Consider the following 23718-nt stretch of genomic DNA (forward strand, 5'->3'; position numbering starts at 1 on the left):
AACTGGTGCAGTGAAAAAGTATGAAAAATGGCTGGGAAAGAAATAGAATGGTGTGTTAGCAACATCATACTATTAAAAATAATAATTCTGTAATTTAAAAACCAAGTACTGAGATGCTTTCTTGAGATAGACTAACTTAGTTTCAAGTTATAAAATGAGAACCTCTTAACTTCTTTTCATAATTGCAAGACTAAATTTCACTCTGGATCCAGAGTAGAAGTCCACAATGTGATAAAATCTCTATTAAACCTACTGGGTTTTATAATGAAGATGGCAGTTAAATTAACTAAGGCAATGCTTTTGGTACTGCTCTGAGAACTCTTGAGCCTGGAACTAATTCCATCTGTCTCTAGCTGGATAGGAGGTTAGTTCCCAAAGCATATGTTCAGCATAGCTTGCCTATTTAAACCTGCTAATTTCTGAGCCTACAAAGAACAGAGCAGAAAGGCTTGCCAGTGAGCAAAGGGCCAAACAGCACAAGCTTGTTAATGATAACAGAGAATTCAAATATACACTTTGAATGTAAATTACTTATCTGCCATGTAGAATTCTCCAGGGAGTCCACAGTCCCCTCAGGAAGGAGTTCCCACAATGACTGCAAGATTTGGGGGAACCATGGAGCCAGTGATGAGGTAACAAGGACTGCCTGTGCATGTACAGTGCACCAGAGAGCCAGGTGCTATTCAGAATCCCTCCTGTATTCTTCCCAAAAATTATGTTATTCCTTGCCTATATCATTATCAGATAAATGCTCTAAATACCAAACACTGTTCATGTTTTATGTTAAAAATACCTGCATGCTCTTCACTTACAGAAGCAACCAGCCCATAAAGAAAACCTCTTAATTTTGCCAACTAGAGCCATTTTTTTCCAATAAAACAGTATTTTAAAATAAAAACTAAACTTATCATAATTTCCTCTATGCTGAAGATCATAAAAATTATGAATTTTTTTGAATGTATTGATTACTACAGGAAATTACTTCAGGTAAGCAGAAAACCTTCCCTGTGTCATGCCCAGCATGTCTATTGGCAGGACAATGTGAAAGCCTGTGAGGCAGTGTGTAAACAATGTCACCAGGACATTACAGCAGGTGAGACGTCTCTGTTCAGCTCCAGTTCCTAGTGCTGTATTTATGGATGTGATGGAACAGAAAATGGAGCTGTTATGTCTATTCTTGGGTTTCTCTCCCAAATGCTTCTATTTTACAACCCTATTTTTCTGAGAGTTGTTGAAAAGTTTTCTCTCCTGCTTTTTTATGAAAAAAAAAAAGAAAATGAAAGAGGCAAAAGTCCCACAAGCCACAAAACCACATAAAAAAGCAGAGGTACTCGTATGGTTTAAGATTCAGTTCCTATAATACAGCTCTTTCTTGAATGCCATCCCCCTGAGGTAAAAACAGATGACATGATCATAATCTCTGAAAAACCAGAGATTAATCAATCTCAGAATCGCTGGAAAATGCACATCCAGATACAGACTCACATTTATCAGAAAGAACTCCAATTCTGCATTGCAACAATAATCCTTATCCCTCAGGCTTTGCAGGGCTTGTGTGACAATGGACTGCAAATTATTCATACCAGAAAACAAATTTGAAATTATCTTGGGAGGAAAGGGGATGCAGTGAGCACTATTTCTCCTCAGACACGAGTGTGTGATGTTCATGAAGCCTCAGGCTTATTGCCAGATTTTCAATATCTGCAGACTTCAGCTCCTCATTTCTGGTTGCAGCAAAGTGAAAATAAAAGAATCCTCAAGTGGACAGGCTATTACGAAAATAATGAGTAATCTGCACTTGACAGTAATCCACAGGTATACATTGGTGCAGATCCATTAAAGCAAATGGAACTGTGCCAATTTATATCAGCAAAAGATGACCCTGACTCTGTACTCACAGGACCTGCATCCTTGTGCTATTCCAAACTCGCTGAGCTGAAAGTTGACTTTTGATCCTGTCTCCCACTCAAATCTCACAAATCAAATGTAAGTACAGTGCTTGCAATTTTCTACCATAGATCACATAAAATGAAAGTTTTGATTCTTAGCCTCACTCTTTCTTAGTTTGCAGAGAGTAAAAGTTATTATAGATGTTTCAGCAGAGTGAGACCAGAACAATCTTTAATCTCTGCAAGAAAGTTCATTGCTGAGAGTGCTAGAAACTTCATGTCTGTATCCATGGTTTGGTTTCTTTTGCCATAGAACAGTTTAATCTTCTGAAGATCGAGAACTATATTGTAAATCTAAATATCTGATATTGTTACAGAGTTACATATACCAAAAAAACTTTTTTTTCTTAAAATCAAGATGAAACAGCATGTCAATTGTAAGGTGAGGTATTCTATAAGAGACAACTCCTTGTGATTTTTTTTTCATATTTTAGTGTAAATTAATTAAATTATATTTCATTTTTTAAATGTTCTTTGAAGAAGATATATAGCCAGGCCAATATACATAGGAAATAGATATTACAATGGCAGATCAATTTGCCTGTGCTTGAGGAGATGGACATCACCCACTCCATCCCAAACAGTTCACCCAAATTCTTGTCCCACACAGAAAGCTACAGACAATTACCCTGCATGTTTGTGTGACCTGTCTCTGCCTTGGAGCTTCACTTTATAGCTGCACCTCTAGAAAGAGCAGCGATGGGGACAATGTTCTCCAGGTCTCTGTGGGGAAATCAGCTGTCAGCTTTAGCCCTCCCCTCTAGTGGGATTGCCAAAATCACCTGATTTCAGCCCATTCCAGCAGCCTGAAGGGTACCAGCTGATAAACAGAGCAGGAACAGGAGGCTGCATGAGGCAGACAAGGGCAAGGCAAAGGTCACACAAGTAGGAAGAACCTGTTGGGTCTCCAGACTTTGCACTGAAATTTCCTGGTCCTTCCACAGTTGTGCTTCTCACCCAACCCATTTTGCTACACTGACTGTTTGTTCCATCAGTCTTCAGTTCTCTTTCTCTTACCCTCAAAGTCTGCTGTGCAGGAAAATTCCCTGTTGCTGACACAATCAAAGCCCCTTCCATTTCCTCTGAGAAAACATAGTGAAGCATGCTCCTTTCCTGGCACAGGTTAGCTGTTTGGAGGATTATTCATACTATGACTAAAAACCTTCAGGGGATGTGCTTGCCCCTTAATGCCCCTAGACTTATTACCAGACCTGATGTAATTCACACAGTTTTCAGTAAAATAGGCTGCCAAAAGCTTTTCTTTTTTATACTCATTCATTTAAATTACGGAGTGCATTGATGGTTTGCATGTGGTAAACAACACAACTGTACAGAAACTTACATCAAACCAGCAGGGCTTGTAGATTACAGTGCAGGCAAAAAACAGGGTACAACACACATGCTTTATTGGACACTCCATTCTGAGCAAAGAGCACAGGAATGCCACCTACACACCTGTTATCTGCAGAACATATAAAATGCAAAAACCTTAGCGAGTGTCTACCTCATCACTCAGTCCTCAAAAGTGCAAGCAAGTGCAAAAGCAAAAAAACAACATAAATACTTGGTGAGAATGCTCAGGCTCATTCCAACTGTTTGTTGCTTCCTCTTGCACAACTGTGGATCATAAAAATGACATGCTTCAAATTCAACCACCCTGTACAGTGTGAGCAAGCAGCAGCCACCTACAGAGGACAGTGTCCAGCTGCTGATACTCTCAAAGCTTATCCCTCCTCAGTAAAGGTCCAGAGTCCCATCTGCATTATAATACATAGTGCAAAAATACCTTGGAGAGACATTTTAAATTAATGAAATTAGAATTAATTACATGAATTAAAGCATTTTAAATTAACTCATACTCACTGTGATTATACTCAACCCAAAAGTGAGGTTAATATGGTCACAGTGAAAATCCAAACATTATGGTATTAAATATATTATACTATGCTATTTTCTAAAATCCAAATGTCATTCTTTTTTAATGGCTGAAAGGAATTTAAATCAATTCCCTATTAGATCCTCACAAAAAAAATGTTAATTTAGACTGAAAGAGTTATGCATCACTGCTTTTGCTGTTTGTATTAATCAGGCCTTTAGGAAGTGCACACTTTTTAAAGAGAGTGGTCAGTCTTCCACTTGCTGATATTTATGAAAGATCCATAAGTTGTGACATATTCTTTTGCTTTGACTTTCTCTGCTTATCAAATCCTTTGGCAAAGATCAAAACCCATTATTTAGTCTCAGGTATGTCAGAAAATGGGTTGAAATGGAAATGCAATCCATATAAAAGACTGAGAGCTAAGAACTGCAAAAGCTAATTCTTACCAAAAAAAATGGGGAACTGGTTGGGCTCCTCCTTTGGGGAACTGCTGTTCAGGGTGTTGGACTCCTCATTTGGAGCAGCTGGCAGCAAGTTACCTAAAGGAAAATATAGAGACAGTGGGTGTGAAAGAGTCAAGGGTGGGATATGTAGACACATCCAAGCTCTGGCAATCAGCTGTGATTGGTACCTGCTGGCCCTGCTCAAACCCACTGCTGATGCCAGTTGCCAAGCAACATCTCTAAGGCCCAAAGGCTCAGGAAACCCAGGTTGCTGAAACAACTCTGCAATGGGTTCCTTTTTCTTCCTTAATTTTACTGATGTAAAATTTAGATCGTACACAGCTTGGTAAGGTTATTTTTATATTGCCAGCAGACATTCTGACCTTTGCAATTGTAAGCCTTCTGCAAAATAAGTATTGCTGGCAAGAAAGTGGCTCTGAAGCTACTTTTAATGTCAAAGACTTCCCTGTGCTCAGGTATTTCCAGTGACATACAAACAAATAGGGAAAAATCAGTGGACAAACCAAGGAGCATCAAAGGCTTGATTATAAACAGCAAAAGCAAATTCTTACCAAAAATCTCAGGAGACTGGCTGGGTGCTTCTGCTGGGGAACTGCTGTTCACAGTGCTGGGGTGTTCTTCTGCTGGGGAACTGCTGTTCACAGTGCTGGGGTGTTCTGCTGCTGGGGAACTGCTGTTCACAGGGCTGGGATGTTCTTCAGCTGTAACAGCTGGCAATAAATTTGTTAAATTAAAAAAAATAGCAAAAACTGCTAAGAAAAAACAAACAAAAATCAGTATCAATTCAATAAATCAAAAAATAAAAAGCTTTAATCTACTTAGACCATGGCAACCCTCTCTTCTTGGCTGTTCATGCAAATTTGCATAAAGGTGTTGTTTTATACTAAAGTAGTGAAAAAGGAGGTTTTAGTCCAGCAGCTTTTAGTCCAGAAGGTAAAGTGGAATCACAGCCCAGGAAGAAATGCTTCAGCAAAATTAGGGAAAATGCACATGGCTCTATATTTATAATTTAAAAAAAAATCTTTAGAAAGAAGCATAGTGGGTCTTTTCTACTCTAAGTGTGAATAAGCTCGAGTTCCCCTTGCCAAAATGACAGCTTATGAAACAGTGCTGGAAAAAGGCCCACGAGAGACAAGCAAGATAAAAAGGTCTGGAGGCTCTTGGTGGGAAAATGTGTTCACATTATGAATGAAATGAGGCACTTGGTGAAGGGAGAGGAGCTCTGAAGGTCACTGTATGTCCTGATGTAGAACAATTCATTGAAATGAGCATTACAAGGAAGCAAATGACTGGCTTGTGGTCAGTCTGAGTGGCTTTGGTAGCCTAAGCTGCACAGCCAAGTCATTCCCAAGGGACACACAGGTGCTCCAGGAATCTTGGTGGGAAGCTAGCAATACACAGGGAGTTAAAAATTCCTATATGGGCATCTCTTGTCATTACAAGACTTGGTTTGAAAGGAGTATATGCAGACCTATGGGTTAAAAACATACAGAAGTGTTTTATGGTATTGTAAAGCCAAACAAATGGCAGATTTTGGTCTAGCTGCCATGAGAAAAGTAAAAATGTAGGAGTCATGTAATATTCCTTAAATAGTACCTACCAATATTTTACTCCATACTTTACATTTTGGTACTTTTATTTAAAAATATGTATAATTACTCTAAATTTCATATATAAATTACTGTCACCTCAGGGGGCCATAAATTGCCTTTTTTCAATGCAAAAATACCTTCAAAACACACCATTTTTTATACAAGAGTAAAACTAAGAGCGATTAAAAACATCAACTCACAGTTGTCTTGGCAGGTATTCTGGCACTCCTCCAAACTCCTGAAGTTGTTCTGGTTTCCTAGGCACCCACCATACTTGAATGCCTCACACAATTTTGTCTCTTTGTTGTAGAAGTACCTGGTAAAATACCCTCGGCAGACCCCGGGCTCTTGGGCGTGGAAGCAGAAGTCAGGCTGTCCTAGAAACAATGCTAAATGAGGAACAGGGTGGGGGAAGAAAAAGCTAAAATGCATCCCAAGACAACAGCAGAATTGGAGGAAGTTTACTAAATAAACCTGTGGGTTTGGGCTAAAGGCCAACTATAAAATAACTACTGCTTTTTTGTGCTTTTTGTTTTAGATTTAATTATAATCATATTTAATTGAATAATTATATGAAGAAACTGTTAAATACACTAAATATTATAATAATTAGTAAATAAAATTATAAATATATTGTATCATGATATATTATTTAATTATAGTAATTATTTATTTTATTCTATATTTAATTATTTATATTTACACTGGAACATTATATGGGCATTCATTGCTCCGTTCAAGTAGCCACTAAACTACATCTTGAAAAATGTCAGCTAATAAGTCCTTTAAAATTCCAAAACATTGACATTCTAAGTTGAAAATTAGTTTTTATTCTGATTTAAAGGAAGACCTGAACCCCAGCTGGATCACTTGCACCTAAGTATACACCCTTGTTATTTATGTTTCACTCAATGTTAACACAAAGCAATGCTCAAATAGAAGAAAAAAGGAAGGAGTTTTAAAATAGAACAGAAAAAATATCTAGCAGTGCAGTTTGTCTAGGGCAGTTTATCCTTGTAAAAGGATGCTGGAAACAGGGAGACAGAGCAGCTATCCTACATTATTTCAGCCTCAGTTCTGAGTTTGCAACCAGTAACTACAATATCAACCAAGGACAAGTTAACAAAAATATTGCATAATTTGACTGAATATCACAGCATGATATCACATCCTTTGGCAGGGAAGAAAAACACACAGCCATATGACAATCCCCAAAAGTCAACTCCTCACCGTATTCAGCTTTTTTTTTTTTTTTAAATAGTATGCTTAAAATCATGGTAACAATACAGAAATATATGTGGAGGAATTGTCAGATTCTTGCTAACAGATATTTACAAATATGATTCTTGTCTGATCTGACTTGCTGAGAAAAGTCTACTTAAACATCATATAAGAAAATCCTAGCAGGTGTAACATATAAAGGCCTTCCTTAGCTGTGAAAATTAACAAAATATTGAGACTAAAATGGTGTGCAGCCAGCTGTCATTAATATATGTGTATATATATATATATATATATATAACAATTGCTTTGAAATTCCTAACATTTTAGAAGTAGGTTATCAACTTGCAAAGAAGTTAATCCTATAACACCTATTTTAGGTAGGTATATATTCAAATTCATTGCTAGAACAAGATGATTATTAAAGGCTATTGATGCACATGTTGAATTTATACAAAATATTATAATGGCTCATAACGAGTGTTTTTCTAAGAATTGTCAATATACTGCATTTCAATTTTTATAATACTTCATGAGCAGAAAAAAATAATTTTCAGCATGCAAAATTAAATCACTAAAATATTCTTGAATATTCTGAAATCACTAAAATATTCTTGAATAAAGCAACCAAATGCTGTTTTCAGCATTCCTGAATGGCTGAAAATTGATTCTTCATTACAAATTTCATTCTCTGCCAGTGAATGTAATCCACAGTTCAAGTGCTTCACCTCTCTCACTACACAGAGGCAGCACTTGATGTGCACAGATTCAGAAAGCTGGGCCCACACAGAGCCATAAATATGAGAAATACGTGCAAGGCACATGCTGTGCTCTCAGCTGAAAACAGAGGTGAGGCAGGTGCCTAGACAGGGAGCAGCAGGAGTATCTGTTCCATCTCCTAGGAGCTCACAGATAGCAGGAGCTACAGAAAAAAATCTCTCATCAAACATTGCGAAATACTGTGAAATAACACAAAGGGATTATTAGATAGCTATTAACTGAAAAAGGAAGGCAGGTAAAAATAAGAGTATGCAAAGGAGGCTACAGGATTATGATGGAGTCTTACAAAGAGATGTCTTTAATTTAGAATAGTCTTATATTAAAATGGTTCTTGCAGGTTCTTGCAAATGAAATTAAGTCCAAATTAGCTGAGCTCATAGCTAACTTGTATAGCCACTTTTGATGAGAGAGTTCATGAAAGCAATATAATCCTAACCACAAAAACCAGTACTGTACTTCTAAATGCCACATCTTTCTCTAAAGGCTCAATATTCAAAACTACATTAGTGGAAGCAACAGTACATGTACCATAATGCTGATGATAGCCATGGGCTGAATTTTACAGGATGTGTTCTGGTTTGTCATTAAAAGCAGGGAATTAGGGTCAGCCTTTACAAGAAGTAGGGCCAAAGTCTGCAGCGTGGGTGGAAAATCAACCTTAGTAGCTTCCACAATATAATCCTGATTTTTGTAACACATTAAGAATAGAAAAGACAGTAGAAAACAGGAAAAGAAAACAGTCATCTCATATGAAAATATTCCAAATACCATTCTGGAAAGATGATTTGATTATAGTCTATTTCAAAATGTATATGCAAATGTTTGCGTTTCTGCAAGTTGCAAAGAGCACACCCATTCAAGAAGCCCCAAGTGGAAGGAGGGATGAAGCAGAGGAAGCAGAAAAAGAGGAGCTGACTTGTGAAAAAGTGTACTCAAGTCTGTGTTTGTGGAGCTCTGGCTGCCCACAGCGGGCCCCATCCAGGTGAGTCGCCAATGTGCCAAGGGGAAGGGTAGAGTAAGTCTTCACAAGCTCTACTCAGCGTTAAAGTGAAATATCCTTGTTAGGAACATCAGTTTCCTCAACAGTGTTCCAGTAAGGGACTCCCAATACTTTAGCACTGGCTATTTTGGAATTCTGGGGTATCAGGAATTTAAAGTTCTGTTAAAAGTCTGTCCCTTCAGGAATGGATAACTTGCTCCCTTGTTTGATTTGCAATTAGGGCATCTGGCCTAACCTCTGGTAGCTCCTCCACAGACAATGCTTAAAGAGTTCTGTTTCAGAGCAATTTTTTCCTACTTTTCTAAAAGTAAAAAGGCATTAGTACAAAGCATTTAGCTTGTTCTCAAAATACATGATAAGAGCTCCCCGTCGTGGCTAATTATACAATGCTTGAATCTCTGCTGAGTTCCTCTTTTTACAGAAAAAAAAGAAATTATGTATTTATTTTGTGGAGAAGAGATTGCAGCTACCATCTTCAGTGACCACAACTGTCCTCAAATTCTTTGATGAAGACAGAAGAAGATTCGACCTAAGAACTCATTTTAAACTGACATTGCTGTTTTTGTTAGAAGATAAACTATGTACTGTTCTGAGCTAACAAAAGAAGAAAATACATTCCTTATTGTGGTAGAGGAATCTTAAATTATGATATAAATACAATTACCTTTCTTATTTTTTGCTAATGCCATCTTCTGAGGAAAATCTGCAAGAAAAATAAAAATAAAAGTATTTAGCAAAAGCAGACATGTTAAGTCTCACCTGTGATACTAGTGTGTTTAGCAGTGACAGTGAGCAATGAGAAGCAAGAAAACAGAACTTCTTCCTTTTACTTTTTCTCTTTATTCAGGAAGTAGCACAAAAGCTCATTGTGGAGAACTATCATTTCCCTTGTATAGTAAGACCTGTTGTATTGGAAACTTGACAACATAGCAAGCGCTGAAATCAAATTATGCCAATTTAGAATTGAACAGGGAAATTGCCCCTCTTGCTACTGGATCCAGGATCCTGCATCACGCAATCTCACTCCTCAAAAGAGGAGTAATTAGCAGACTAACAACCTGACTGCTGTAGCTACTAATACTGCTCATAGCTGTGGAGCTGGCTGATGGAGACAGTAAGGCTTCCCTCATCCTACCCAATTCCCTTTGCTCGGCCACCTAGGGCCTGAGTGAAGCTTTACTCATGCAGTTAATGATATTAATTAACTGCAACTGGCCAATTATCCCCAGGTATCCCAGGGGGCTGTAGATTAAAACTTTGTCTGCATAGTTCTCTCTGAACGATCTGCAGCCAAGTTGTTACTGTCATTTTTAATGCAGGAGCCTGGGTTTTATTGTATCAGCTCAAGAAACTGGGTACCTAAATTCAACCCCAAATTCCTTTTTAGAGATTGAAAACGAACCTTCTTCTCCTTGTAGGAGACTGTCTAATCATAAAACTGCAAAGGAGTTGAAGGGCAGAGCCAATAGTACAATGTCTGAGAAAGGACGACAATATTTTGACAGCTGAAAGAAAGGTGGCCAGCAGCTTCTGGACTCTGCCTTAGTCACCTTATTTGCATTGCTTCATAATTCTTGTTTTGTACTTTACTGCCCTTTTGTCTCATAATTCTACCCTAGTTTTCTCTGGAAACATGCTGATGTTATATTTTCAAAGCAGATCTATTGGGTAGAAATTCTGTCATGACACATTTTTCCTTCCACCTTTGGGACAATGCAGCTGTTACCCTTTAAAAAATATTAAAGGCATGGCACGCACTTCAGAGTGACGTAGCATTTCTTTGAACAGGTTTCCAGTTTTTCCTATTAGTAGGAGGCTTGGCCCTCAGCATTTAAACCCATGACCTAAACACAGACACGCACGTCAGGCCGTTTCACTAATCTCACTCAGCTGTCCCCTTCGGGGCAAAATCAGCAATCATACTTTGGCATGTGATCTCTACTCTTCTGGCAGAGAAAAGGAAAATTTCATTGTGAGTTTATACAGGCCTGGAATATCTTAATCCTAGTACCATGTCAACGCTGTTTTTGCTTCTGGTTTCAGTCAAAAATCCAAATCCACATCTGAATTGGTTTCTTTTTTGTAAACAAAGTGTATTTCTTAGCAGATCCACTCTAAATAATAGACATTAGAATTGCCTTTGTGACCAGAACCATTTATCAGAGCAGGTATTTTCCCATAGAAAGAAGCTTAAGTAGCCTAAAATTTATATTTGTGGCCTTGAAAATTAAGGTCTTTGTGGTAGTGACACAAAGTGACATTTGAGATTATACTCATATCCAGTAAACAATGGCACCTATAGGCAAATTCCTCTTAGAAAGTACTTCTTCATTGCCTGAAGTTGTGAGTACTGGGCACAGGAAATAAAAAATACAGCTGATTTCTAGGAAGCCTGATTGAGAAGTACTCATCTTGAATCTGAACTTTGTCTTGGAGAGCCTTAGAGTGGCCAGAACACAGCTGAGCTCTCTCAACTCTGTTGTACTGACATCAATCAGCTCTTTCTGGTGCCTTATTGATTCCAAACTGTTAACAAGTTATCCTGATCTGCTAAGTCCCTCATGCTGGCTCATTTATTCTTGTATTTGTGCTGAATATTGAAAATCAAAAACTTTGACTGATCGCATTATTTCTACTGAATTTTTGCATATGTTAGGTAGCTGCCCTTGAGCTTATTTTTTATCATACTGTTCTTCACATTCTTCAAACTGATAATCTAGTATTTCAGATTTTTCTTTATTTCTAAGCACTTTTGTGTCACTCATACTCTCCAGACTCATGTCCACAGTCACTAAATAATGATCTCCTACAGTAATAAATACTGGAAATGTAAATAAGATGAATACAACCATATATTACAATACTACACAGACAGAGTTAGAGTTAATAAAAATTCACAGAATTATACAGGGTTTTGCTGTATTATGTTAGCAAAAGGGATTAATTTAAGGGTTTACTTTGCTTTATGCCTGATGATCTGCAGCATACTGTATGTAACACTAAAGCATTTTATCTGCTCTTATCCACTCAGAGAATACAGAGATCATGAGCCTTTGTTTCTCCTCTTCCTCCAAGCAGATCTAGCTCTTGGAGAGTCTTGGATCACTGTTAGTCATACACAGAAAAGGGTATGGGCTGAGTATCAAGATGGAGACACTAAGCCAGTTCTCATTTTAAATAACTTTCAGTTTTATGCTATAGAGTTATGCCAAATATATGCCAGTACAGGATTTGGTCTAGAAGATCTTTTCCAGATCCAAAATGTGTTTCAGAATCAAAGTAACACTGGGTCCCTTCCAACTCAGCTTATTCTCTGAAAACAGCAGCATCAGATGCAAGAAATAATGTGATAAATCTTCACTCATGACACCTGATTATGGCTTTTGGACACTTAATTCCAAATTCTGCATCTATCAGCCCAGTCTTTTCCTTTTTATTCCTCTGTCTTAGCATTTAAACTGAAATTGAGGACAAACACTCCAAATTTCCTGTGGCAGAAATGTCAAGTTTTGGATGAGATTCTGGCAGGTGCAAATAACCCCACTCCAAGCATGGTAAAGATGCTGTGGGTCCTACTGAAACCCCAAACCAAACACTAGCTGGAAACCACCAAGAGCCAGCCTGGTGTCAGACAAAGAGCTAATTCACATCCTAGACTCCAGGCCTTTCTGAAACTGAATGCTATTCAAGGAAACAATAATTTTCAATTTTTTATCTTGAAAGACTTTACTCTTTAAACTTGGTGGAGTCATAACTAGAAACAGATTCATGATTTGTAATGAATTCCTTCTTTCTTTGATTTTCTGCCCAGAAATGGGATCTGCTTCCATACAATAGTCTGTAAGGAAGATTTTAAAACCCATGACTTGAATTCTATCTTACTTTGGTATTTTTTTAAAACTCAGGTATGATGAATCAAAGACAAAAAAAGTATAGTTTGGAGAAGGAACAGTGTTGTAAACAGCTTTTATCCCTACCAATTGCTAAGATACCAACTACACGTAAATGAGCACCAAAACAGTAATCTGCACTTCTGGAAGTATCTGAGACTTCAACATAAAAAGAAATTCATTAGGTTCCTTCTCTTTCCAGCCACTTCAGGAAGATTTTGCTTAAGATCCATTTCAGATCCAATTCAGGACAGAGGTTCCTGAATTTTGTGTGTGCTTGAATGTAGGGCAAAATGGTTTTTTTCATGTCATCCTTTTTTCTTTTTTTTTTTTTTTACTTGAAATGCTGGATTATGTTATTTAGTAACTAAAGAATTGTGATTTCCACATACCTCTTTCTTGATGGGATGCCATTTTAATAATTAATATTATTTTACTATAATTACCACTGTGTTTATCGATGTATTGAATCTGAAAACAGAGCAAAGCTATGACTGATCCTTCCCACTTCTTCCCTGGAGCACCTCTGGTCTCTGAGGCTTATTAGTAGGATCTGTCCAGAAACCATCAAAAGGTAAGTTTCAAATTAATCCTTAGAGTAAAATGCACTGGAAAATTTTCATCCACTTAAAAAATGGAGGAACATTTTTGACTTTGACAAGTCCTTAGTGAAACTTTGTAGTGTTTTTGTTGTTTTTTTTTTTCCTATGCTGATAGAAAGAGCCTTATAAGGATACCATTGTTTAAAAGCAAAACCTAACTGAACCAGAAATTACGGTGGCACGAGCAGATCAGAAAAACAGAGCTGAAAGGTAAATCATATTATGAGTTAATATGTGGTGAGTAAATAAAATGTGTGAAGTCTCCTCTTAGGAAAGACCAGAAGCATTGAGACCAGGGATGCTTTCAAGGAATATGGAAATGGCTTATTAACATTTGCAGACTGATAAAATTAGAGGCATTAAAACTAGAAACGCTTTTGAAATACCACTTTGGGTAATGCGCAACCAGCTCCAGCCATTATTGTAACACTGCACTGGGAGACAGATACTTACTTTGAGACTTCTAAATAAATTTAGCAACAAGATACAGAGTACTTTTGATCAGGAAATACAGATGTGCTAAAAAACAGACAATGTAACCGATTTAAAGCCTGACCTAAACACTATGTAGATGTGAATTCTGGAAGGGATGGAAAAATAGGTAAGAGACACGTATATTTGTTGCCAGACAAAAACTGAAGCTATAAATTACCTTGTCACATATGCAGTCAGCTTTGCTCAGAAAACACAAATAGGAGCTTCTGAAATCAATTTTCTAATCCGAAATTTTTCGGAAGTGTTTTTTGTAACCTATAAGAACTTGCTGTGCTTGCAAGTGGCCTATGCTAATCCTAGAAGATACAAGTCTTCTAATTTTCATCCAGTTGTGTGAGGAATATGTACAATGCTGAAAACCTTAATTACAAGGATGAATTTTAATAGCAAAACCAGCATTCACAAAGCCCTTGGTGCACATTGTGCTGTGTATCATATGTTAGATCTCATTTTCTTTTTTTCCAATGATTAACTGAGGAGGATTCAATAAAATAAAGTTGAAAAATAGCCATAACTGCCATTTTTAATGAGAATTATCTACTACTGTAGTAGTAACTATGCTGAAACAGAGAAGACGGCCAAAATTTTGCACAACTTCCATCAGCTTCTCAAGTAAAGGACAAACCTGGGTTCAAAACTTGTGTTAGACACTTTGAAAGCCATAAAGAACATCTTTGCTACCCACCAGCTTAGCCCAGCCTCATAATCAATTTCACTTAAGAACTCATACAAAACAGGGCTCTAGCTAGAAAATAAGATTCCTTGCCATGGTGTCTCTATTCCACAGGTACACTACAAAACCCATCTGTCTTTCCACACCATGTAAAATAATTCAGATGACTACAGCCTACTTGGGAACATAATTAGAGGAATCGTATTTCTGTCATAATAGGAACTGAAGAGAGCTTCTACTTCCCCAATTCAAGTGGTTTGTGAATGAGAAATAACAGCTGCAAATGAAGGCTTGGTAGGAGGGTGAGAGAATGGGTACTGGCCTTTTGGCACACACTTCTCCTGGCATTCCTCCAGCGTCAGGAAGTTGTTCTCATTGCCATGGCATCCACCATATTCAAACACCTCGCACTTGCGGCTCTTGATGCTGAAGAAATATCGGATGTGGATGGCTTTGCACGGGCCTTCGTCTGCTTTCATGGCACAGAACGAGTGCACCAGCTTCAGTGGAGGCAAAGCAGCGCCTGGAGCACAGGGGAGAAGCAGAATAGCCGAGTTAGTTTGCTTCACACTGCATGGTGTAACTCCCAGATGAGGTTGCTTGTGTGCTCTGCTAGAGAGGCACTGCACAACATCTGTCTGCAGAGCTCCCAGCACACCGAACAGATGTAGAAAGAAAAACATCATCTGCATTGGAACACAGATTCCATTCGATCAATTCAAATGTGTGGCTTCAATTTTCCACCAAAACAGCTCACAGTATAAACTTCAACTCCTCATCACAAACCTCTAAACAGTTATGGAGCGTGGCTGAGTCACAGGAGCTGGGGTGCAGTGCTGAATAACAAAAACACACAAAGACACAAAGACCACCAGGGCAGAAGGCATTCCTTGGGCTCTCCTCCATGCGCTGCTCCCAGAGAACTTGGCTCATGAAGGAGCTGCCAGGGAGCAGTGTGGGATGGCCAGAGGCCTGCAGAGGGCATCCCTCTCCTGTCAGATGGCACTGCTCTGGGACACAAGCCCTGCTGGCACTACTGACAGGCACCAGACACTTTTTCCTTTCATCTGACCCTTCTCACAGCACAGCTTTCAACTGCAAACAACTAGAAAGTCAAGGCAAAATGAAGGTGAAACTTTTAAAATTGTGTCATTTCTGTCTTTCAATATATATTAGGTCAGGGAATGTTCTAGATAAATTTTTATAGGCATTGTGAAGAACACTAGCAAAGTTTCACCTTGTCAATGTCTATAAGGAAATTCTGGTCAACAATCCAGTTCCTGATACTGTTCCCTTACAAATATATGGTTAATATACTTTTCTGTTTTGCTTTTCCAAGGCAGTATTTCCAAGGCAGAGGGTTTTGGAAACTCTACAGAGCTTGTGGGCTTGCCATAGGAGCCAGAAGAACAGTCCTAAAGTTTTTCATTCATTCACCTACAGCAGATGTCTCAGAACATATATGCAAATATATCTATCTGTGCTCTTTGCAGTGGCCCAGGAAGGAGGAAAAAAAAAAAAAAAAAGGCAAGAGTTTACATGATCATGTAATCATTACAGATTCCTACTCTTACTAGTTTAGATTTCCTGTTTTAATTAAAAGAATCCATGAAAATCAGTCTTTATGTCATGGTTAAAGGGGAACTTGTGTACTTACTACCCACCTGCTCTGTGGATATATAATTTTAGCATCTAAAATTGAGCTTATTAGATGAACTTTGAATTAAAATCAAAGAACTGACATAAATCCTCATACGTACTGAGGTCCACAGAAGTTTACTAGTTTTATTCCATTTGAGCCACTTATGACTATTAAACCTACAGAAAATAAACAAATTTCAGCACTAAAATCTTTTAAGCAATAGTATTTAAGTCCTTGAAAAAACTAACAACCTCTATTACACAATAACTACCAACAGAACAATCATAGCACACAATCAGATCTTCCAAAAGTGAACCATTTGATGTAAAAATACATATAAAAAGGACTCAACTAATAGAATTTAAATTCTATTTAAATATTCAGTCCCCAAAATAGTTTGTGACTTATTGAATATTGGTGAAAATACATTTTTGGGTTTTGAAGCTGGGTATATAGATTTGAAAACATTATTGAAGACTGTATAATAGGAAATATTGATGAAATAAAATTAATCATTATAAGAGATGTTAGATTTGGTAAACAAGATTCCAGAATTCATTAGCAGAATTCTGAGTCCACAAAGATTTAGTATTTAGAAATCACAAAAAATGCCAAGTTGGACTTCAAAGGGTCTAAAGTTCTCCAAAAGGCTTGGGAATCCTTTGGAAGGGATTTTAAAATGCTCAGCTTAAAAAGTTGAGAGGATACTGAATTGCAAAATGAAATTTTGGATTTCCCCTGCTCAGTACCAGGGAAAAAAATGCCTTAAAAACACCAAAGTTTTCAGTAAGTTATGAACTCACTCCTGAAATGTTAAAATCAAACACTCAAAGCTCCACGGGAACCAATCCAACTCAGATGTGGTGGGGGTGAGGGCTGGCAGCTGGTTTATGAACACGTCATTTTCTTGGCACCCAGAAATGAGATCCCCTCTGTGACCTCTGCCAGTGACCCAGTTCAGTCTACAAGAGGTTGTGAAAACTGACCAGGTTTCTTAACCACCAACATTTCAGACACATGGTTATGTCAGCTCATTTTCTTGCTGCATTGCACCATCCCAGTGTGGTGGGCTATCCAAACAAAAACAGCATGCAAACATTTTTGCAAAACTACACCAAGAGGATGAACAAATGGCTCAGCAGAGTTCATCCTGGGAACTTTCTGCTCTCCATTCCTAGCCCACTTCCCATCAGACCCACAGAACAAAATCATTGTTTTGGTTACCTCCTAAGGCCTTTCCCCTGCAGTCACAGGGATGCTGCTAACCACTGTCAGATGTCCTGACATCTGCTGAGAACATAATGACTGTTTCACACTTCTTGGCAATCACTCAGTTTCCTAGGAATGCTAGAAAGCTGCCATAGTTTGAGTAAAATCTGTACCCTATCAAAGCCCCAGGGGCCAAACCCTCCAAGTCCAAACAGTAACCAAGTGACTCTGAAGAAAGAGGTCTCCAAGGGATTGGTCGGAACTGAGTCATTCTTCTGTCTGGAAACAGTGAAAGAATGCTTCCCCATTATTTTACACCTGGGAGCACTTAACTCACACAGATGATATAAAATTAGCTTTCCTTCTCAGATTAGAGCAGCAGATGAGAAGGCAAGCAGGAGTATTTGCCCATAGACACATATCTGCCTGTACTTGTTTCATTTGTGGAATATACCTTGACAAAATTAATTCCTAGTGTAAGGACTCATCCTCTGCTCTTGAACACTGGGACAAAGTGTTATTACATTTTAGGTGCTGTGTGAAAAGTACAGGATATAACATTTAGTGAAGATGTCTGTCAGGAAAGTCAGTGAAAATTCCTCAGCAGAAACAGAGGAAGATAACACTTGAATGAATGTTAATGGAGTTTCTCATCCAAGTGAAGTAAAATTCCAAGCAATCTGAAGCAGTCAGCTCTAGGATTTCACTACTCTCCTTGTAAGACAGCCCTTTTTTTGGTAGTATACTGCCTGAACATTCTTTATTATATATTAAATAATTTTTACTTCATGCATAGGCAAAATAATTGAAAGTCACATATACACACATGGCGAATCAGTCTTGTTTTTCCAATCCATCATTTATGTCTTGCAATTCAAGGCTGTTGAAGGAGAGAAAGTTGATTCCTGCACTCTCAACCTTGATTTTGGGCTTTCCAAGTCCAGTTGCTTCCCTGGTTGCTTGAAGCCTTGGTGATGCAGCAGCTGCCCTGCACTCACAGCATCAGTTCAGTAGCCCAAACCTCTGCCCATTCTCTTTTTATTGGAAGATTTTGTCTCCTCTTAATTATCTCCATGCTAAATAAACTCCTTTCTTCTCATCTTTTTGTTGGCCTTGCTTTCTAATCCTCTCATAACTCTTATTTGAATGATTCCTATTGGTCTGGATTCCTGATAAAATGTGCTGCTGAGAGTTGAATATAATCCTCTACCTGACACATTACTACTTGCAAATAGAGTGGAATAATTATCCTTTGGTTTGTTCCTTAACCCAACACAAAATCACTTGCCTTTTGACATTGACTATAATGCTAATCACTTTAACATTTAATTAATTTTGTAATGCTCTGTAACTTCCATTGACTTTCCAGCAAATAGAACCTTGTTATACAGGTGCTTCAACATTAATATTCCATCTTGTATTTATGATTGCATTATTTCTCCTCCTTAAGTATAGCACATTGCATGTGTCATTTAAAAAATTAATTTAAGCTCTCATGTTAGATCTGGTTCTGTTGGATATTTATTACTCATCCAATTTAGACACCTGGTCCAGATACATAAAGAATTCCTGTATAATTGTAGGACTGTACTAGCCTAGACCAAGACATTTTGTTATAAATACATTAAATAATGATTACAGCTGATGCTCACTGTCACACAGAAGTTATTACTTCCCATACTAAAACTGGAAAAAAACCCAGCAAAATCCCCTCTCCCTTTTCTTAAATGTTTTAATGTAATGGCTTCCTTACATTAGCTGCATGAGCACCATACACCCATTGCTCTGTTTAACAGCCAGTGCACTCCCCAGACTGTGTTAAGACCAAAGTAATGCCCATGAAATGGCTGACAATGAGAATGAGCTCCTTGCAGGGATTTTTTGTCACTACTTTCTTCCTGCAGTCCTTCATCCTTCCTGCTTTTTGCAGCTGTCAAACAAGATGGGGCCAGGACTGTTCCTGTACAGCACAGCCTTTCTCACCTTTGTTGTCACTCTCACGGCAACTTTTGCCACTCAAGGGGACAGTTTGGACACCACTCCTCATTTCAGTGCAGTCATTTCACTAAGAGAGCTCCAAAAAGCTGCAGCCAGCCCTGATGCAGCCCTGAGCACAGGTTATCCAGGCAAGGCTCTGTTATCACTTCACTAAAAAGCAGAGCACTGCTACAAAAGCAGGAGTGGGGAATGATGCCTCTAATCCTTTTACATTAGTACCAGTGAAAACAATACCTTTCCTCTGGATGTAGGCATAACAAAAGACTCTAATTTGGCTTTCAGACTCTTGTGGATAATCTGCAGGGCTGCTTGATAAAAAGACTTCCCTTTAATTAGGAAAATGAACTGATTCCTATACTACACCTGAAGCACAATAAATATGAAAGGTAAGCGTTATGGAGGAGTTGCTTTTCAGAACAGAGATATGAATTGGGAGAATAAAGATCACAAGTATTTCTGAATTTTTATGTAAAAATACTTTGTTTTAGTTTGCTTAGGTTATGTGTTCTTAACTTTATGAAAATTTCCATGGTTATCCTTAATTATAAAGATATGCTGTCATCTTTCCAGCCTTCCTTGGCAATGTCTCCCTTTGATAAGTGGTATCAATACTAAGCACCTTGTCACTAATGAATAGCTGTTTCTTTTCTCTCCATCTTTGTCAGTTTGACAGCTTCCCACCCACACACTGTTCAGTGCTCTTCCTACTCTGTGTTTCCTACATTTTTTTAGAGGCAGGCACATTTATTCTTGGCAAGCTTTCACATATGAATAAAAAGCACATTCAATTTGTGAGTCATTTTCTTCAGGCTTTGGAACATCGGCTACAGTGCTGCCTACCACATAAGGGATTAATGAACAGTATGCATAACCTGGTTATTTTTATACCCTTCATTTTTCTTATTATATTCATCTATTGATGGAAAAATGACAGATTTTGCTGGAAGAGAACAAATTAAAAATATTTTTATTACATTGGGCTTGACCCTGCAATCTTGATTATTGCTGTGATTAAAATAGACAAAAGCCCACTTCTTAAATTCACAAAGCACTTTTACTCAATGTGATCCAAAAGTATGACATTAAAAATAATGGATGCACAGAATTAATTTTATCCTTTAATACCTGAAATTTATGGAATGCTGGAGTAAAATGCCATTGCTTTATAATAATCTAATATCAAAAACAAATGTTATCAATGATATTGCAGCCCACAAAATTTCAACATTTAAAGTCTGAGTCCAGAAGTTAAATCTTGAGAAACCACAAATAAAATTTTAATTAACAACAATCTAAATATTTAGTGAAAACAGTACAGCAAAAGCTTTTTTATTATAAACACTACAACTGAGTCCTCAGTAGTCACAAAAACAGGATCCTACTTTAATGTCTAAGCATCACATCTGATGGGTTTTTACTTCAGAATTAAAGCCAGAAGTTTAGAATTGTTTCTCTTGCTAAATCAGTTAGTGGTCACATAATCCTAAGTAACCAGTTGCAAAATAACCAGAGGAAAAATAATCCCCAGTAAAATGACTATTTAATTTCCCTGAGATTATTTACTTATTTTCTTCGATAAACAAAGCAAATAGAAGAAAAAAAATTAAGCCATCAGATTTCTTGTTATGGTGACAAAGTGTGCAAGCTGGTTTGGCCTTCATGACCTGCAAGCTTAGCTAAGAATTTATACAGCACTAAAAGTTGTGGGGCAAAGATAAATCTGACTTTGCCCTCCAACAAAAAGGGCATTTTTGTGCTTCAGAGTTTAAAAGAAACAAGTTTATTCTTCATGAACCAGTCTTTACTACACAGCCATTCTAGTCATTCATTTAACCTGGAACAGCACATATATTAAATTGTAGTGACTAATTGTGACACGGTCCTATCTTAGTATAGCCATGACTGTGCACAACTACTATTTCTGTCTCAAAGAGCACTGCTGCAAAAGTCTGATAGAGAGAAATAGTCTGGATGGAAATACGACAAAACACAGCAAAAAGGTTCCCCTTAGCTGCACTTTCATTTGCGCTTCAAAATCAGACTTGTCAAAAAATAGCATCCACTCCAGAGTCCTCTGCAGCTTAGGGAAGTGATCACAGTTTCAAGTCACTTCCTCAAAGGAAAAAGGAATACTTTAGTGTGGCCCCAGCAGTGTATGTTCCCCTCATCTTTCTCGGAATTGTTTGGGAAAAAACTGAAATACCCTTCACAAGGATATCCAGTCTAGAGTTCTGATAAATCTTAATTTCAGTGAAGTAAACAATGATTTTACTATGGCGAAAAATCAAGAACATCCCCATTTCTAACAGTCACACTGCTTTTCTATAAAAAATTTTCAGCTAGTGAGTTTTTAGTCATAGGGTTGTAGAATATCCAGAGTTGGGAGGGATTAACAAGGATCAAGTCCAACTCCTTTATTTATTCAGTGATATCAAATCACTTGGGCAATACAAAGACCTTCGTTAAGGCCCAGGAAAACTACCAGGACAGTAATTGTATCATCTTTAAATCCAACATTGCAAATTAACTGTGACTCAAGAGATCTGTGCATGCAACAGAGCAACATCAATCTACAATGGTATTAATCATATGTTTGCTTTTTCTGTGTGAGGAAATAAAGCCTGAGTAACCAGCTCTATGTTTCCTTGCCTGAACATTGAGCTTTTCCGTGCTGCTAAAGCAGAGCTTTAAAGGAATCATCTTGACATCTACCCAGTGTTTGATTAGGATTAGATGTTCCAAACAGCTTGGTAAACAGAAGCCCCAGCAGAAGGCAATTTTGCTAAAGCTTAATAGAAAATTATAAGCATCCCTCTCTTAACTAGGCACCGTTTTCAGCTTAGTCCCAATTTCCAAAGTTTCCCACAAAAGTTCTCAAGTACAGAATTATGCCGGCAGTGCATTTTAACATAGTGGGCTTTTGAGTTGTTTGAGCGTTTGTTTTTTGTTGGTTGAGTTTTAGGTGTTTTCTAGGATCTCTTACCCACAACATGCTCTTCTTTGCTGTCATCCAGCTCAGCAGTTGCGTGCCTGGCTATACAGAAGAGTAGCAAGATAAAGGGTGAAGGTGAGGAACGTCCCTTCTTTCTTCCCTTCATTTTTCCTGTGTAACATAAAAGTGAGAATTGACAAATTCAGTCAGATTCCTTGAGCATTCTGCAAAAGTTATTAACAGGGCAGAGCACAGCCCTGTGGGCAGACACACAAACTGGGAGCTTTGGAGATAATGTGAGCTCTTTTAGTATAAACCTCTTGTAAGCACAATGAAACGCAAGACAAGGACTGCAGCTGTGCTCAGCAGATTGCAAGTCTCCTGTCCCATCTCCAGTCCAGGTTAGAGGCACTGCTACTGCTTTCATTCTAAGCCCCAGCTGAAATCACGTCCTGGAACACATCATGACACAAAATATAACACTTGGTACTTTTAATGTCCTGGCATTAATTACACAATGTAGTATTGCTCACCAAGTCAAATCATTTCAAGTTTCACTCCATCTGCAGAACCTAGATTCATTACCACAACATTTTCAAACAAATGTTTAATCATTTTATAATTAGTAAGCTCCCAAATTACTAAATTGTATTTCAGAGGAATCAGTGAACTTTTTGTAGCATAGGCTTCAGTGCCTTAAGCAGGATTTTGTATCTTGTGCATCTCTTTAATACTGAGAACTTAAGTTCAGAGCTATTATTTTTCACTTTGAAGCAGTGCAATCATTGACAGAAGAAAAACACTTCTATTCCATGGCAGCTGGCATGTTCATGTTGCTAAAGACAAGGTTATGCATGCACACATGAAATTAACTCCAGAAAACTTTTGCTTTAACTTTTTAAAAAATGCATATTTTCCAACTAACTAAAAGTTCCTTAAGGATCTCTGGATTTTAATTAGAAAATAAACCCAAAGTCTTCTTTGTTACCAACAGATCAATTCCCTATTCATAATAGGGAATAGAAGGTAGTTCCCTACCCTCTTCTCTTAAAAGTACAGCATTAAATTTCTTTTGGCTATGTTAATTAATATTAAGTAAATAAAACCTAAAAATCTAAGGGCTAGGAAGTTTCTCATCTTCAGACACTCTTTGGTCTTGAGTGTTCTTGTTTACATGCCTGTGAAGACAGCATGGTCTTCACCAAATCAGAGCCACAATTCTTATTTCTCTAGAAAACTTAGCAATTTTTTCCTCTGCATACTCAGTGTTTTCCCAGCTTGCAGCATATCATAAAAAGGAAATTAATTCTTAAAAACAACTCTTGGTGAAATCATGAGCAGCACTAACTATTTAGGTAATTTTTAAATTTGACAATGCCCTTTAGAAGGCTT

The 23718-nt window shown here is 37.7% G+C and overlaps 1 protein-coding gene across 3 annotated transcripts in view; it reads right to left on the reverse strand.

Annotated features, from left to right (window-relative positions):
• Positions 1-23718, reverse strand: part of TFPI (tissue factor pathway inhibitor) — a 34850-nt gene that overhangs the window by 2208 nt on the left and 8924 nt on the right. The window contains exons 2-8 of one of the 3 annotated variants that reach the window (XM_031064445.1): positions 22378-22497; positions 14868-15068; positions 9550-9588; positions 6085-6273; positions 4844-5002; positions 4275-4367; positions 3434-3566 (exon numbers count right to left, since the gene is read on the reverse strand). In XM_031064445.1, the coding sequence (XP_030920305.1) occupies positions 3469-3566; positions 4275-4367; positions 4844-5002; positions 6085-6273; positions 9550-9588; positions 14868-15068; positions 22378-22492 (894 nt within the window). In that variant the 5' untranslated portion in view covers positions 22493-22497 and the 3' untranslated portion in view covers positions 3434-3468. Of the gene's footprint in view, positions 1-3433; positions 3567-4274; positions 4368-4843; positions 5003-6084; positions 6274-9549; positions 9589-14867; positions 15069-22377; positions 22498-23718 lie in introns of those variants that run through there. The other 2 variants (XM_031064444.1, XM_005430004.2) reach the window with 2 other exon arrangements.

The sequence above is a fragment of the Geospiza fortis genome, unplaced genomic scaffold, assembly GCF_000277835.1.
Source record: "Geospiza fortis unplaced genomic scaffold, GeoFor_1.0 scaffold155, whole genome shotgun sequence".
Taxonomy (NCBI): Eukaryota; Metazoa; Chordata; class Aves; order Passeriformes; family Thraupidae; genus Geospiza; species Geospiza fortis.